The 17,559-nt window shown below is 37.3% G+C and overlaps 1 protein-coding gene across 2 annotated transcripts; it reads right to left on the bottom strand.

Annotated features, from left to right (window-relative positions):
* Nucleotides 1–1,293: 1,293 nt before the first annotated feature.
* On the bottom strand, nt 1,294–15,289 carry LOC113090776 (alpha-1,3-mannosyl-glycoprotein 2-beta-N-acetylglucosaminyltransferase-like). 2 transcript variants are annotated; one of them, XM_026256365.1, is made up of 3 exons: nt 14,894–15,289; nt 8,798–9,711; nt 1,294–3,310 (listed from the first exon to the last, which is right to left on the bottom strand). In XM_026256365.1, the coding sequence occupies exons 1-3, from the start codon at nt 14,901–14,903 to the stop codon at nt 2,609–2,611; spliced, it is 1,626 nt and encodes a 541-aa protein (XP_026112150.1). In that variant the 5' UTR covers nt 14,904–15,289; the 3' UTR covers nt 1,294–2,608. The 2 variants fall into 2 exon arrangements, with proteins under 2 accessions (XP_026112150.1, XP_026112151.1); XM_026256366.1 differs by lacking the exon at nt 14,894–15,289 and adding an exon at nt 13,304–13,408.
* Between the last annotated feature and the right edge of the window lie 2,270 nt (nt 15,290–17,559).

The raw sequence follows: 17,559 nt of genomic DNA, 5'->3' as shown, positions 1-17,559 counted from the left end.
CAGTGCCACAGACTGATCGACTCAATGTCACGCCACATTGCTGCAGTAATCCAAAAAAGTATCGAGTGCTGTGCATGCTCAAACTTTTCAGTTGGCCAAGATTTCTAAAAAAATCCTTTAAGTTGGTCTTAAGTAATATTCAAATTTTTCTGAGATACTGAATTTGGGATTTTCCTTAGCTGTCAGTTATAATAATCAAAATTAAAATAAATAAACAGTTGAAATATATCAGTCTGTGTGTAATGAATGAATATACAAGTTTCACTTTTTGAATGGAAATAGTTCAATCAACTTTTTGATGATATTCTAATTATATGACCAGCACCTGATTGTTCTTTTTGATGCAGTGGTCAGAAGATAAAATGATTAAAATTCATAATGATCAATTCACTAATATGACACGTCTTATTTCATATGGATGGAGAAGATGAAATGGTTAGAGTTGCCGTTTAACTTAACACACATCAGAGTTGGACGTCCGTCAATTGAACTGAAGACGTTTCTAATATAGACAGCTTTGTTTCAGTATAAGACGATTTAGATTTGCATAAATCTTTCCAGACTGAGCTGTTGTTTTGAAAACATCTTGGTTTGAGAGTGAGACCAGCTGCTCTTTTGGGCCGGTTTTCTGTAGAAGTGCAAAAAGAGTTTCCAGATTCCACTCTGTTGGTGGAAAGGGGACTTGAAAGAGGTCTATCAAATTAGCAGTCAAAGTGTGAAAGCACACTAGATACATTCTGAAGTAGTATAACAACTTAATTTCAGCTAATACTCCTGTCCATGATCTGATGTGGCAATCTTGCTAGAATGAGATGTTCCAGTATGATTCACCACTGCCTATTTCCCAGAAAAATAAATCTGATTAATGGCTGAAGAAACACAAAATGAATGTCCAATTTTTCTAATCAGTAACACATCCTTTGGCATGTCAAAAGTTGCTGGTGGTTGTACAAGAACAGGGAAAGAACGCAGTGAAGTCAGCAACAGAGAGTCAAAAGAAAGGAAGTCAACAGGACACAATAGGAGTGAGAAAGGAAATCTGAAGCGTCAGAGATGTCAAAGGTGTCACAATGGCGCCTGGATCAGTGCTGACAAATGTTTGGACAAATGATCCCTGGAAAGAAGTCAACCAGCTAGGATTTCAGCTTTAACAACCGACAGGACACCGAAAGAACATGTTTACAATACAAACCTCAAAATGAGTGACCTTGAAAATTAAACATCTAAGATCCAAACAAATAATTCAATAAAAATGATTCCTAAACGGAAAGACAGAAAAACAGAAATATATTGTCAAATATCAAAATAGTCTGTTTTATTCTCAATGTATTAAAGTTATAAACATGTCAGGCAGTGGTTTCACACTTCTTCATACTGCATATGCATTCATATCAGATCATTTCTCTCCCAAAAATTTAGATACAGTACATCTAATTAAAATGCTTCCTCCGGCCTAAAGAAATCCATTTATTTAAAGTGATTTTTATGACCACTGGTTTTGCAACAAACCTACAACATCTTTAAGAAGCAATGAGAGCTCTCCCGGTCCAGGAAGAGCAGTTAAAACAAAAACAGGTTCAAGTACAGTACTTCAAAAGAATGGCACAGAAGAGATGCTGTCCAGAGTTTTGGTATCTCAGTTACACGAGCACTGAATAATTTCTTGCAACAAGCTTGAACTTCATATATTCAATGGTGCTACATCAAAGTCAAGTGAACGAGTTTGCGCTTTTATATAAATGCATTGATCAAATTTAGACTACAGTTATACTCAATCTTCATTTATAATGATGTCAGGGACTCATAAAACTTGGCAAAAGGGTTTTAAAAGGGCTTTTAACACTAAGATTGGTCTTTAAAAGGCTGAATCTCACTTGTCAAGAACATTATTTTGCTAAAAATATAAATTGAGCACATAACTATTGTTATTAAAATTTTAAAGCAAAATGTATTATTTATACAGTAATTCCTGTTATAATTAAAATCATCAGTGAGAAGTATGAAAATTACAACAACAACAAAAGTAAAACTTCAGATTCCTTACATAAATAATTTAAGGAAAAATGAAAATATGTTCCAAAAAATTTAGTTTTTTTTCTGCATACAAGCAAATATAATTTACTCTATTGATTTTGGAGTAAAATCTGAGTGTTTTGTTTTCATGAGATTCATCCAAAAGATACTATGGTGAGATAAAATACCTTTTATATGCCTTTTGGATTGATGTTTACACCAACAGAAAGGTCAGTACATCAAATGGGGGGGGGGGGATAAAATAAATAATCAGATCATTTATCTCCATGTCAGAATGAGTGATTCTTCATAGGAGCTGTTTGGAGCGTAACTATTTTCTCTGAGGGAAGATTGTTGCATGATTGCTGCGCAAATACGATGCATCAACCTTTGTGCTGTTCCCAGCATTCCTGCGTTCCTCCACTACAAAACAGCAGTTATTTTATACTCTCATCTTAGCGTTAACCTTTCCTCAAACTTTTACACCCTGCCTCTGTTTTCTTTGGTTTGAGAGGGCGTTTCTCTCTTTATATACTTGTTATAATAGATGTGAGTTTTCTCTTTCTGGTCTTTTGTGGGTCAAAGCTAATCCTCCTCAGCTCCAGCTGGTGTCATATTTAGTCCAGCCCTCAGGGGGAGCCAGATAAATTCTTCGTCCACGGGAAATAAAGCTGACTACGCCCCTGTAACCGGCACGGGGAACCCCTGACTTCAAGTCGTCCATAACTCCCAGGTTGCGGGCCAGGACTTTAAAGTTGTCTCTGCTGGAATACTGAACTCGATACGGCCCGGAGCCCTTCAGGCTTCCACCTTGCTGTAGTTCCTCCACCTTCACCAAGGGGGCGCTATACACTTCTTTTTCAAAGGTTTCATCGTACTTCTCCCTGACCAAGTAGGACAAGTCCGCTTTAGTGAAAGGCACAAATTCAGTATTGAGTTTTATGTAGCGCAGATACTGGTCGAAAAATTGACCCAAACTGACACCTTTCCGGCCAAACGTTATAGTCCTTGAGATCTCGGGACGAATGCACGAGCGGTCCTTCCGCTGCTCCGGGTGCCGCATCCAATCGTCCCAGAATGCTTTGGGCCACTTGGGCTCCAGCTCTGCCCAGACTTCCTTCAGAAGCATCCATCCGAGGCCGGGAAAGAAATCTGTTCGGTAAAGGAGGTCAGCCATGCCCGGGTTGACCAGCCCATCCCGTCCGTTATCGTTCCAGGCAGAAACGCACCAAAGAGTCGGATCCGATCGCAAGATGGGGTAGAGCGCACGGAAATACTCGAAAAAGTCGGGGGCCACCTACAAGATAAAACAAAAGCAGTTAAAAGACCAAGAAAAACCAATGATAAACAGAAATCCATCTCTGGACAGAAATGGCTAGTTTATTTAAAGCCCTGGTGGTCTAGATGTGTTCAAAGATGAACATTTGCTAAGCCAACTGGCTGTTTTATATCAATGTACCAAAAAGTGTGTTTGCACCAACCATTACCATTACAATTAATCCACTGACCACTTGAATGTGCTAATCTGAGGGAGCAAACATGGATTACAATGGTACACAGAAAAACGATAAACCAAACTGCCACTACAGACAACATTAATAACGGGTTAACGAGCTCGCCGACTGGTCGGGGGAAAATCAGCGGGTGATCAACGCTCAGCAAACTACTTCAAAACGAATCAGAGAGGGCCGTTGACATCTCGCAGACACCAAATGAATATTTAGCATGCTAAATATCTGGACCTGTCAGCCGAGCTACAGCCAATGAGAAATCAAGGCATGGGATGAGGTCAGCAAAAGAAAAATAGCAGCAGCAACACAGCTTTAAGAAAAGTTTGGAGACACGCAAACAGTTGCAGTAGTAATTTCTTCATGATGTTCATTTTCAAATAAACAATTTCTGTTTCACTTGTTGACAAAATGTGGTTTGGGGACGGGATAGAGTAGTTGCAATCTGTGCAAACAGCACAGCAATCTGCCGATGCTTAAAGTCGTGTAGTGTGAACTTGTTTTAAAAAGATGGTTGACTATTCACTCAACAACCAACTACACTAAACAGACTAGATAGACCAGTGGTTCTCAATTCTAGTCCAATTCCAATCCCAAGACTGAGTTTGGACACCTGTTTTAGAGCTTTATTTTTTCTTAGCATTGGTGTATTTAAGAACCTTCTGAAAATAACTAATTTGTACACTATTCAAGGCATAAGTAATATAGGGTATTACGTTTTACTTGATGGTTACACCTCAGTCATTCAAATAATTTTTTTCTAGAAAATTTAAAACATGACGTATACAAAGAGTAGCCTTCTAAGAACTAATTTTAAACTAGATTTCGAAAGGATTTATCCATATATTGTTCATGGACACGGTTACTTGTCAATGACTAGAGCCCCTTTCACACTGAGATTCCGGATAATATACGGGTATTGTCACGGCAATTGATCCTGGATCGTTAGATTTTGGTTAATTCACATTGCCAGTGATTTCCTGGAATCTGTGTGTGCGTTCAACTTCACACACAACCCGTAAAGGTCCCGTAATGACATGTGACGTGGATGTGACGTGTAATGTAGGAGTCGAAAACGCTAGGCACGTTAACTTTCACTTAAGCTGGCTTACGATCTCAGCTTCAGCGCGGATAGTGAGGAACTACCTGATCTCTTCTTCAATACAGTTTGCACATATTTTATCATCACAAACTTTGATCTGCCTTCAAAACACCCAGTAAAAGATTTGCACGAAAAACGTGTGTCATCACTAGAGATGTAACAATACCATTTTTTCAGAACTGATCCGATCCAGAAAATTCTGATTATCTGCCGATACCGATCCAATCTTATACCAGCACAGTTCGTTCTTTTAAATCAATGTAGAATTTCTATACTTCTCTGTGTTGACCTGATTGTCACTCTTTTGTGTGTTAAACACAATCTACTACATATAGACAACTTCATTTTAATGAAAAATAACAAATGAAAAAATATATAATCATAATCTATGACAAAAATACTATTTTAAACTAGGTGAGTGGATTGTTCAGCAGCAAAAGAAAAATCACGGGTGCACAATAATTGTATAAAATGTAGTGAAATGTTTGATTTACAAATAAAAGTGAACAAGTCTTAAAATTTGTAAAATGTTACACATTGCTTTTTGTAACGTTGTAAAATACATTCATGAAAAAAATAGTAAATAAGCCACAGGTTCCTAACCCTGGTCCTGGAGGTACCCCAACACTGCAGATTTTGTCTCCTTTCTCTGACACACACTTTTCAGGTCTTTGAGTCTCTAATAATGAGCTGATGAGTTGGATAAGGTGTGTTTGATTAAGGAGACACGCAAAATGTGCAGTGTTGGGGTGCCTCCAGGACCAGGATTGGGCAGTGGTGGACGAAGTACACAAATCAAGTACTTGAGTAAAAGTACAGATACATATGGTAAAATATTACTCCAGTAAAAGTAAAAGTACTCCTTTTTCAATTTTACTCAAGTGAAAGTACAAAAGTACTCGAGTTTTTATGTACTTAAGTAAAAAATTACTGCAAGATAGATGTTTGCAATTTTATATAGGCTACTTAATTTAATTTTATATTAGCACATATTCTTTTTATAATCCTACTGCTCAAAATACCTTGGATTTTTTCAAAATAACCACTATATGGAGTCAAGATATATTTTTGTTGTTGATATGGACTACGCTGATGAGAGTAATGTTCACTGTGAAGCTTACACTGTGATGTACCTGAGAGAAAACAGAGATGACCATCTGATTTTCACCAGGAAGAAAAAAGTATTTTAAAGTTTGTTGTTTTACAGAATATCAAAGTTACAGTACAGACCAAAAGTTTGGACACACCTTCTCATACAAAGAGTTTTCTTTATTTTCATGACTATGAAAATTGTAGAGTCTCACTCAAGGCATCAAGTGCTATTTGAGCAAGAAGGAGAGTGATGACCTGGCCTCCACAGTCACCGGACCTGAACCCAATCCAGATGGTTTAGGGGTGAGCTGGACCGCAGACAGAAGGTAAAAGGGCCAACAAGTGCTACGCATCTCTCGGGGAACTCCTTCAAGACTGTTGGAAGACCATTTCAGGTGACTACCTCTTGAAGCTCATCGAGAGAATGCCAAGAGTGTGCAAAGCAGTAATCAAAAGCAAAAGGTGGCTTTTTTGAAGAACCTGCAATATGACATATTTTCAGTTGTTTCACACTTTTTTGAAATGTATATAATTCCACATGTGTTAATTCATAGTTTTGATGCCTTCAGTGTGAATCTACAATTTTCATAGTCATGAAAATAAAGAAAACTCTTTAAATGAGAAGGTGTGTCCAAACTTTTGGTCTGTACTGTATATATGACATGATAATAAGGCCTGAAGTTAGGAAGAACATTTTACGGAGAAAAAAAAAAAAAAAAAATGTAAATCAAGATAATGATTTTTTCCTTCTCAAATCTTGTCTGTGGTTTAAAAACACCCCTGGCCAAACGGGGTGCATCTCTTCCCACTGATAATTACTGTAGTTAGCATGTTCTGAACATCACATCCTTTCTTTTCTAACCAGATGTAAACTATATTATATATATATATATATATATATATATATATATATATATAGGTGGCTGAATAAAAATATTTGGACATTATTTATAAAAATTACATCAACTTAGCACCAACAAGCTTGTTAGCTAGACAGTTAGCATCAGCTAACAATATTTACTTATTTTCAGTACGATGAACATTCATGTCTGTCTACTCGACTAGTTAATCCAAACAATATACATATGTATAACGTTACTGTCGATAAACAATATAAAAACAGACGTAACATAGGACATTTTAATAAAACTGTTAACATTACGGCAGCGGGGAATTTGAACGTGCACGAGTTATTGTACTTAATCTGTGTTATTTTATGGGTTTTTTGTTGTTGTTGTTTTTTACCTAGAATTGATGTGTCTGAATCGTCTGCACTCGAGCATTTGAGTAGAATAGATCACTCTTTACAACGGATTTGGTTTCCAAACAACTGACAGTTTTGACCTAAATATGATTTTCAGTTACAATAATTAATCCAAAATTTCGACATTAGTAACTTACTTTTAGCAACATCAGACGCACGCGCGCTCACAAGATCTCCCGGTTCTTACTTCTGTAGACTCGCACTAAACGGTTCATTTGAATCAGTGAGTGGTCGACACCAGAACAGCTGTAATCGGATCATTCTAATTCGTAAACGAATCGTTTGGTGTGATTCGCGATCCGATTTAAAAGTTTATTTTGAAAAGATTCAGTTCGTTCATGATGAATCAGACACCGCTTCTGCGTGTCGGAGCACGTGATATTATAGGGAGTAACGATATGTTTTATGAAATGTAGTGAAGTAAAAAGTACGATTTTATGCTTTGGAATGTAGTGAAGTAAAAGTAAAAGTTGCTCAAAATAAAACTACTCCAGTAAAGTACAGATACTTGAAAAATGTACTTAAGTACAGTAACGAAGTAAAGCTACTCCGTTACTGTCCACCACTGGGATTGGGAAACACTGAAATAGGCTAAATTTATAAAGAAATATAAAATACTTTTCTTTTAAATGTATAGCACAATAATAAAAGGCAGCAAAATATGACAGATATGACAAAACAAGAAAGACTATTAATAATCGTTAAATTGCACAGAAAAGTTTGATAATATTAAAGGCGCCAATATAGAGCAGCACAAAGCGATAATGCACATTCCCTGCACAGAATGACGAGCCTAAAACAACACTGAGTCACAGTGCACAGGCTGCGCAGCCCCCTGAGTCCACACAGATCAGTTAGTACAACACACAAGCTGCTCGGCTCCAGTTCATCGAGTTCTCTCTTCACAGCAGTTTAGTCAAGTGTACTGTTTGAGTAAATGAATTACTCTGGGGTATTGGTTTATTTAGACTCGGAGGGAGTGTCAGCCACGTTAAAAAAGTAAATAACTTAAATAATTTTTGGATTAATGATTACTGGAGACGCGAACCGGTTCAAACGATTCAGTTCGGCAGAAAATGTCAGTATCGGAGCCGATACCGATACGAAGTATCAGATCGATGCATCCCTAGTCATCGCTACCACATATTTGGCATTGGTTCTGGCTTTTGTTCACACAGAGCTCGTTCCGGGACTGAAGCCGGCAATTTGACTAGGTCCCCAACCCAATCAATCAAACCGGAATCAATCCTGGGACATGTTTGCGTTCACATAGAAGGCAATCCATCAATTTTCCGGCAATTTCCCAGGACCAACGTGTAGTGTGAAAGGGGCTTAGGTAACTTATTCCCCTTGAGTAGAGTGGTTTGTTTAAACAAAAAAATGTAAATCACCTTTACAGCACCACAAAGACAGCTATCAAATCCATCACTGGAAATAGTAATGAGTATGCAAAAAAACATGTTTGCCTGAATGACAAAGTTAAATAAGGACCTTGATCCTCACGACAACAAGACTAAAGCTGTACCGCAGTCCTATTAATGGGTTTTCTGGTGCATATTAGACTTTGTAATCAGGTCACCTGTGAGAATTTCAAAGGGAAGTGTTCAGAAATGTGCAAATGAAAAATATTCCCTCCGAGCAAGAGACAAGCTCTCATCAATATTCCTCTCTATGAATTATAAAACTGGAAAAATGTGGCTTCCTTTGAGATTCACTCTCACTATGTGGATCTGGTTAACCTATAATGATGCTCAAATGCAGGACTAATATGGCGACAGTGAACACCAGTCATAAATGAAAACATGTTCATGATATTACCTCCAGGTCATCCTCCACAATGACCACTGTGGAGTAAGCAAAGACGTTGAACACTTGGTTCAGGGCCCAACGGTAGTGCCTGGCGATCTTGTAGTAACCCTGGAACTTCCTGTGATCGGGTCGCACTGGAATATCTGCGAGATCCGGTTGGCTAATATGGGTTACCTTACTTCCATAGGAGCCAATCATCCTTGCAGTATCTGCGTGGCCACAGTCCTGGCTGACAATGATTGGGTAGAGTTCAGCAGAAGGGCGGTACTGTATAAGTTTATCTAAACTTCTCTTCACAGTTACTCTGTCACAGGCAATAACGAGAATTGGGATAATGATTTGAGGGCTTGGCTTAGTACGGTTTACTTCATTTTCTACCATTTTCTTATTCTCTTGTTCCGGTTCCTGCTCCTTCATAACCAGCTGAGGTGGCGTAACCTTTAAAACTTCTTGTTTCTCCATAACAGTTTTTGTATCATCTACAGTTTTATGATTTAGAGGTACTGCAGGAATCTGCTGAGGTTTTTTAAACTCCACAATGTTCTTTTTGTCTTTTGTGTCCTCGGATTCCCTCTTTCCCAGTTCTTTCCGTTGTTCCCATAGTTCCCTGTGACTCTGTATCTGTTTGAGAAGCTTCTTCTGAGTCTCCAGTTCTGATTCTACTTCTTCGGCCAATCTGATCACTTCGCCGGCCAATCCATTAGCTCCACCCACTTTTGCTTTTCCGCCTCCCCACTCCTCTCCAGCCCCTGGTTCAGCGCCGCCTCCCTCACCAAGTCGGCCAATGGGAGGCCTCCCCCATAAGAAGAGGAGGAGCAAGGCATTCCAGGCGACAAATAGAAACGCTCCACACAAAATAAGTGATCCTTTCTTGCGAACCATGGCCCAGTGACACCACAAGAGGGACTGGAGTGAGGAAAATGCTAGAAATAGGAGAAAAGAAGATGTAAATTTAGAGAAATGGATCAAATGAAATAAATTAACAATCTCAGACAAGAGTGAGGTAGAGAAAAGATCCAAATACTAAAAACTATCCAAATATGATATTTAAATTGAAAAATGATGCATGCCTTTTTGCTATGAAATATTTTCTGATGTTGATAAAGTAATGGAAAGAGTAACATATCATTAAATTCTAATTTGGTACATTTAAGAAACTTATATTTGGGATAAAGCAGGTTAATTAATTAAAATATTTACTTATTTGATACTTATTTGTATTTTTATATTGTTATTGTGAAGTGAGATTTTAATGTTCTTGTCTTCATATTTTCATTAATATTATTATCATTCAATGTGTAATATATATATATTCTAAATTATATAATATATAATGATTTGTTTATAATATAACCATGTTTTATCATTTGTTGGCACCTTTGTTTGACTACTAGGTTGATCATAATCATGTATGAATTAATAAATATAAACCTTTAAAAGCATTTAACGTACAAAATTGTTTTTTTTTTTTTTTTTTAAAGCCTGGTGCATCAAACATAATATACAAAACCATTTTTGTCTCAAGGTTCAACACAACTTCATTTAAAAAAAAAAATTCTTCCAAATATTAAGAATTATATTTAAATTATAATAATATTTCTATATGAATTTTTATTTCATATGTCAGGATTTACAGTGTCAGTGTTAACCCTGCCTAAGGTCCATTACTGATGGAACACACAACAATAGAGTTAAGTAATGTACAAGCAAGCATTTCTGTCATTTTAACTGAAGTGGAGAGTTTGTCTTAAAAACTGCTGACTGTAGTTATGATGAATCACCCATTGCAGCCAGTTACCCACAAGTCATCCACAATCTGTTGTAACGGTTCCAACTACATTTATCACTGCATGTCTTGTCTTTACATTCAGATCTCGTCGTAGTGTGGTCTGGATGGGAAATATTAGGCCATAAAGACATTTATCAAACTATGATTGCGCTTATATCTTTTATTGCCTGTTGGCCTCACCTATATTTCATCTGTACTACAGATGCCTTCATCTCAAACACAACTTAAAGAATTTCATTCACCCCACTCCACACAGGAGGGCTTTAGGAAGTACAAACTTCCCAGCATGCTTTGAAAACTATGCAAACCCAGCTCTTGGCAGGCTGAGGGCACTCCAGAGTAATTAAAACTGACAGTTTGATCCGACCGCCGTGTGCCATCATTGCAAAAGAGTACTCCGTAATTACCGTTGACAGTCAATGGTGATTTTTTTTTTTTGACAGTCAGATGAGCTGAACCAAACATCACAGCTAAGATATCAGTTTTGGATCCCAATTAGATGATGCGTTTCAAGACCCCACGTTTTTGGATGGCAGGGTCAGGCTACTAACAAGAGCTAGCCTAGCCAACATAGTTTGTATGCCAGACCGGAATTTCCGTCTAAATAAGGCCTACAATTCCCAAGAGTGAAATTCAGAAAGATTCGGTCTCATGATGTCAGTTGCACCATAGTGCCAAGTGTGTTTTATGTTACCATGCGGCGTGGCCAATGAACAGAAGTCTGAGACTTACAAAAGAAGAGTCTAAGTGCGCTGACAGTCCGGCAGAACTGAACATACATCCATCCTGAAATGGAAACGTGGCACTGCCCAGTGGTTCCTGTGTGCATTTACGAGGTCATAAATATTATTTGAGGAAGCTCTTTTTCATTAGACACAAAACCCATGGCACTCATGAAGAATGGTGGGAATTATGCAGACACTATCCACACAAGAAAACAGTATTATCCATGTGGACTCCAGCACAGTGCAAATGTTGTGTAACACCAAACATCCCACGCTGCTGCTGAAATTAAGACAGACTGACAGACAGTATTGATCCCTGAGAGGAAAATCTAGTTGCAAAGTTCACATGAAGTCTAGTAATTTAATTCCTAACTGTAATTTCTACTAGTGGACAACCTTTATGGGTTTTACACTGACCAACACACATGCCAGTGATGATGATATACAATACTGTTCAAAAGTTTGGGGCTTCTTTATTTTTAATCTAATGTTTTTGAAGGAAGTCTCTTATGCTCAGCACACCAAAACTGCATTTGTTTGCTCAAAAATAAAATTAAAGATTAATAATGTGAAATATTATTACAATTTAAAATAACTGTTTTATAAATTAATATATGTTAAAATGTAATTTATTCATGTGATCAAAGCTGAATTTTCAGCATCATTACTCTTCAGTGTCACATGATCTTCAGAAATCATTCTGATATGATGATTTACTGCTCCAGAAACATTTTGGATTATTTTCAATTGATCAATTCAATGCATCCTTGTCGGATGAAATAATTACTTTCAAAAAATTAACTACCCCAAGTTTCTGAACAGTAGTGTGCATGTACATAGATACATTAACATTTAAAGATAGCATATGAAATCTACACAAAATCACATAAATCATAATTTATTTTACACAACATAATTATTCAAGTCTACAATGGTTACATTATAATTAAAATATATATATAAAATGTAGAATACATGATCTGCCAGTGAGTGCATATATTATATTTATATTATATTATATTCATGAAATCATGGGTTAGGACTAGTCAACAGCTTATTTTTTATTTACTGCTGAATTGACAGCTATGGAACTGGTGGCATGTGGTTAAACTAAAGAAACAAGGTAAAAAAAAAAAAATGAAACCATCTGCATCAGAAAGAACTGAAGCATCTGAAAGAACTGAAGCACAAACTTTCCACAGGAAATCCACCACTAAAAATGACCTGCTCTCCGTTCTCACACTAGTCAGAACTACTGCTTAGCTAACGAAAAAAAAAACTTTGCAATAACAAAGTCCATTCATTGTTTGTGACAGACACCGAGCCGCACACATAAGTCAATACGGAGGTCATAAGACTGCTCGTCATTCTGTGCAAGACCACACATGTAACACTGTCAGCGGCCCCAGATTCAACCTTAAACACGTTTCCATTTAATCTGTGCTAAAGACCACCTGATAAAGTGCTTTGTTAAAGAAAGGTGTCTGCTGTGCCATTAATAACATCAGTAATCTTCTGGCTGCAACTAACTAATCTCCACTTAACCCCTGTTAGACATCGAAGTGCTCCTCTCTCACACATCTACAATCAGCAGGACGGATGCAAACCATTTAGGCCATGATGGGTATGAAACTTCTCATCATGCTTTTTCTTGAGGAATAAACAGTCACAAAAACACAACTCGTTGCGCCTGCACACATGCTTTAAAGCATAAAGCTTTATCAAAAACATCTGGAATCGAAGGTGTCCACTAGACAAGACATTGTATACAAGCAAAATGCAAGATTGTTCAAGCAAAGATCGGTAAAACATAAAAAGAAAGAGTGTGCCGAATGAGCAACAGGCTAAAACAATATATATATATACAAAAAGCAAGAGAAGCCCAGAGATCATGAAGTTCCGAGAAGAACACATCAAACACAAAGTGAAATACGATGCTCCAATGTTTCTTGATTGGTAGTGGACAGTGTGCAGCTGTTAAGAAGTACTGTTAAGCATTACCTGGACACAGAGCAGACTATGTTTCCACGTCTCTCCCCAAACTATCCACAAGGAGCGGATCAGCAAGAAACAGATGAACCAAAGAGGAGGGGAGGAGAAAGGAAAGGGGAGGGAAGTACTGTGCCCATGCAAAGTACATTTAACACCCTCCTTCACAGGCTTTAACACGTGTGACACCCTGAAACTTTCATTCACTCCTTTATTACGATGGAAGTTCAGGTGTTTTGAATTCTTAACATGAAACGTAGGAACACAAGTTTAGAAATGTTAGGTCAAAGTGAAGTACAGTTTCCTACAAAAATGCTCCATGGGAACCATAATTATTGATACAGTTAGGGTGCATAATTTTGCTACAGTTATGGTGCCTGAAATAAAATGGTGGGAAGGGAACCAGCGAAAATTACCGATTTCAGAAACTTCTTAGACCCCATATCATTTATTATGATTTTACACTAATATATAGTGCAAAATATATATATATATATATATATATATATATATATATATATTGTTCGACACTGTAAATAATACAAGGACTACTGGAGTATGTTTTACAATAAAAATGTTTAATTGTGTTTAATTCAAAAAGTTCTTTTTATTTATCAAATTTACTCGCAATTTCTGAGTGAAAATTGTTTCTACAATCTACAGCATTGTCAGCGTACAGTCAGTGTTATTTTAGTATCGTTTTTATACTATTATTGTATTCATTAATATTTTTATATTATTATATTTTAATATTTTAATTTTAGTTATTCTGTTTTGTGTATTTGTATTAGTTTGTGTTTTGAAAAAAAAATCTATTTAGCTTATTTTATTTTTGTATGTGTTTTTTTATTTTCATTTTTAATAATCCACGGGGTGTTTAGTTTTATGTAAAATAGTTTAAATACTTTTTTAATTAAATCTATTTCAATTAGTTAGCACATTTCACTTTTGTTCTATTTTATTTTATTCCAGCATTAATTTAATTAACTAAAAATAATATTTGTAATAGTTTTACATTTTTATAAAGCACTACATTTTTTTTTTAATTCACGTTTTACATTACCTTCGCACAATGCACACATTATACTACTTTTTAAACAGATCTGTATAACATGGATAGTTAACTACAACTTTTTTATTTATTTATTTATTTACAGACCACTTAAGAAGCTCAAAGTCTTGTTCGACTGATCTTCATGTGTTTGTGTGTTTAGTTACAGCGCTAGATGACGTGGCATCATGGTGGTCCACGTTTGACCGGTGAGTCCCACACACTGATCTATAATAAAGATAGAGATTCTCATATATAGACCAGTGGTCCCACATCTGAAGTCTGTCGCCAGCAGAGGGTCCAGAGCACACGGAACTGACTGGACGGGGTGTTAAAGCTTCGCGTTTCCCCTTTAATCCACAAAAAGAGCTCATTCACTGCACTAAAGCTGCCTGAAGCTACACCTCCTGCAAGGGTCACACCGAAAAGGACGTTTTCACACGTGCATTCTGGTTTTAATACAAACAGTTTCGCATTGACACTTACACTGGCTGTTAATGTAAGAGTGGCTAACACTTCTACACACCGCTAACCGCTGTCCCTCCTCTCACCTTTCATCATCTCTGGACAGGATGGGGTTAAACTGCGCGATGGCGGCGACCGAAGAGATGCAGACTGTCCGAACGAGCGCTTCACTTCCCACTCTTCATCCTCATCGGTCGCCTTCACCCGGCGCTGCTCTCAATATTTGACTCTCTCCTCTTCTGCAGCTGTCGCCCATGTCCCCGTCTCTCTCCCCGTGCGTGCGCGCGCTCGGTCTCTGTCCCGTGCTTCACATCCGGTACGGTCTGCAACGATGTCAGAGTCTCGGGGATCTCGGTTTCGGAGGATTGTTATAACGGCCGTGTTTGCGGTTGTGCGCTGATGGAGGGTTTCCTTTGACGCTGCTACCGCTGCGTGTGTGTGTGTACAGGCAGGCAAAGCGATTTTCCACTTCCGGATTGACTCATTAAGTAGGACCCGCCCCCTTCGCCATTTCCCTAGCAACAAGATGCCTTAGCAACCGTCGCGAGGAGGTTATGCGGAGCTGAATGCTTGATGTTATCTGAGATAGATGCATAAACGGTGGACGTTTGGGTAATTAAAATAATAAGTAAATAAATATATTTATAGGTTATTCCATTCAGATGGTGATGGTTATTATTCAATTAAAGTTGCGCTTTATACGGTGCAAATCGTTGCAAAGCAGCTTTACAGAAAACTAAAGTTCTGCATTATATTTAGTGATGACTAACCATTGGTGAGTGTCTCAAGTTGATGTCGATATGGCAGAAGGTAAAAATCAAGCAGTTATGTAATCAGTGTCATGTAATCAAACAGAAGGTAAACATTATTAACAGCAATTATATGTTGCGTTCAAACTTATGGCAAAATTTGGTAGTTTTGTATGTTGTCTGAGAGGTTGGCATCATCTCTTCACAGATATTAATTCGGTCATCTCAAATCTTTGTAAAGGCTGGATCCAGACTGAAGCTTGTGTAACAAAATAGAGTAGTTGATAGCTTTTATTAATGCATTGTAAGGGACAAGCAGAGAGTGTCTTAGGGACAGTGGCTCAAATGTAAATAATAAAATAAATAATTAAATGAAACCGAGGCATCTATCACCACGCAGTAATTCTAATTTTTAATTGCAAATAATAAAATAGATGATCACCCTGGTAGACATTAAAAGATTGTGTGTTAACAATTAATGAATACAAGACTACTGAAATAGACTTTTTTTCTCCAATGAAAAGAATACATTAATTAAAGCAAAAAGAAAAAAAAATAGTACAGATATGCATTGAATTTATAGTAAAAAAATTATAATAACATTATGAAATAAAACATGCGTGTCTAGATCTGGACAGACTATTAAAAATTATTTTTGCTTTAACACTGTTAACTGGCCTTTTGGTCTCACAGTTTTAACCTTCTTTTGGGAACCATTTGTTCGAAGATGTTGATGACTTGAGAGATTACTTTCTTCCTCTTTAGAGATGTCCCTCTTTATCACAAGTAGCAGTAAATCTGTTCTTCTTCCTCAACTCCACAGAAGCTGCAGAGAATATGAGCAGCTTCCTTGGCTTCATCTTCCAAAACACCTTTCCAGTTAGATGTGTCTGTATAGTGTGTATGAAGTGTCTTTATGATCTTGTTAGTCTTTATCTGTATTTTGGTTTCTCTTTCCCTTCAAAACGGCTTCTGAAACTCTTGTAAATACATCCAAAAATCTGTAGAGATGTCTAACACTGTAAAGTTCTCTGAGTGTGTGTTCCTCCTCAGTCCTTAGGTCTATTAGTCGACTGACAGTGCTTCTCACTATCTTTTGAAGGGCACTGGAGGCACATGCAGTTTCAAGGAAGACAGGAGTTGTCATTTCCAAGCAAAGCAGAAATTTATTGAACGCACCAGTATATTTGCTTCTCCCCAACAACTGCATCTGGTCTTATTTAAGGTCTTAAAGGCTTTCTCCACGCGCCCACTGGACATCAGAGAGTCTTTGTAGTTCCATTGGACGCTGATGTGGATATATTTCTTTCTGAGTTTTCACAAAAGAGGGAGTTTGCAATGAAAGCATAAAGGAAAAAAAAGGTTGCCAAAAGAATGCTTGACTTTGCAGATTCCACAAGCACTAAATTTAAGCAGTGCACCTGGCAGTGGACATAAAGTGCTTTTTTAATTTTGTTACTGGGTTCATGCCTGAAGTCCTTAGTAGTGACCACTCATATTAGCAGCCCCGTCATATGCTTGGCCATATATGTTTTCCACTTTGAGGTCATTCTCATTGAGAAATCTCATTACCAATTTTTCAAGCTCTTTTCCTGTTATTGAATCCTCATGGCAAAAGCCAATGAAGCGCTCTTCAATTTCCATCTGATGCACAATTCTTATGGCAAATTATGCTTACTCTGTATGGAAGATGTCAGTGGTTCCATCAAGTAAAACTGAAAAGTTACTGTGTACGAATGTACAAAGCAAGGGCTGCAGTGATGTCATTCTGTGTTCGATTTTAAAAGAGAGACACCTGCGGTCGTTTCTTTGATTACTTTTCTTCTGACTCAAGATGGAGTAATGTGCTGTCATACGCTGGCAATATTTCTTTACGAAGGTGTTTTCCACCATTTTCTTTAATACAGCTTTAGTCTCCAGTTAAATGTTGTCTGTCAGAACAGAGAATCTGCTTCTCACTTATCTCTCCAAAGCCATCTAGAGTGATTTGGTGATATTTAAGT

Source organism: Carassius auratus, unplaced genomic scaffold (genome assembly GCF_003368295.1).
Source record: "Carassius auratus strain Wakin unplaced genomic scaffold, ASM336829v1 scaf_tig00214021, whole genome shotgun sequence".
NCBI lineage: Eukaryota > Metazoa > Chordata > Actinopteri > Cypriniformes > Cyprinidae > Carassius > Carassius auratus.
The sequence above is the reverse complement of the archived record's forward strand: the minus strand, read 5'-3'. Positions and strand labels throughout refer to the sequence as shown.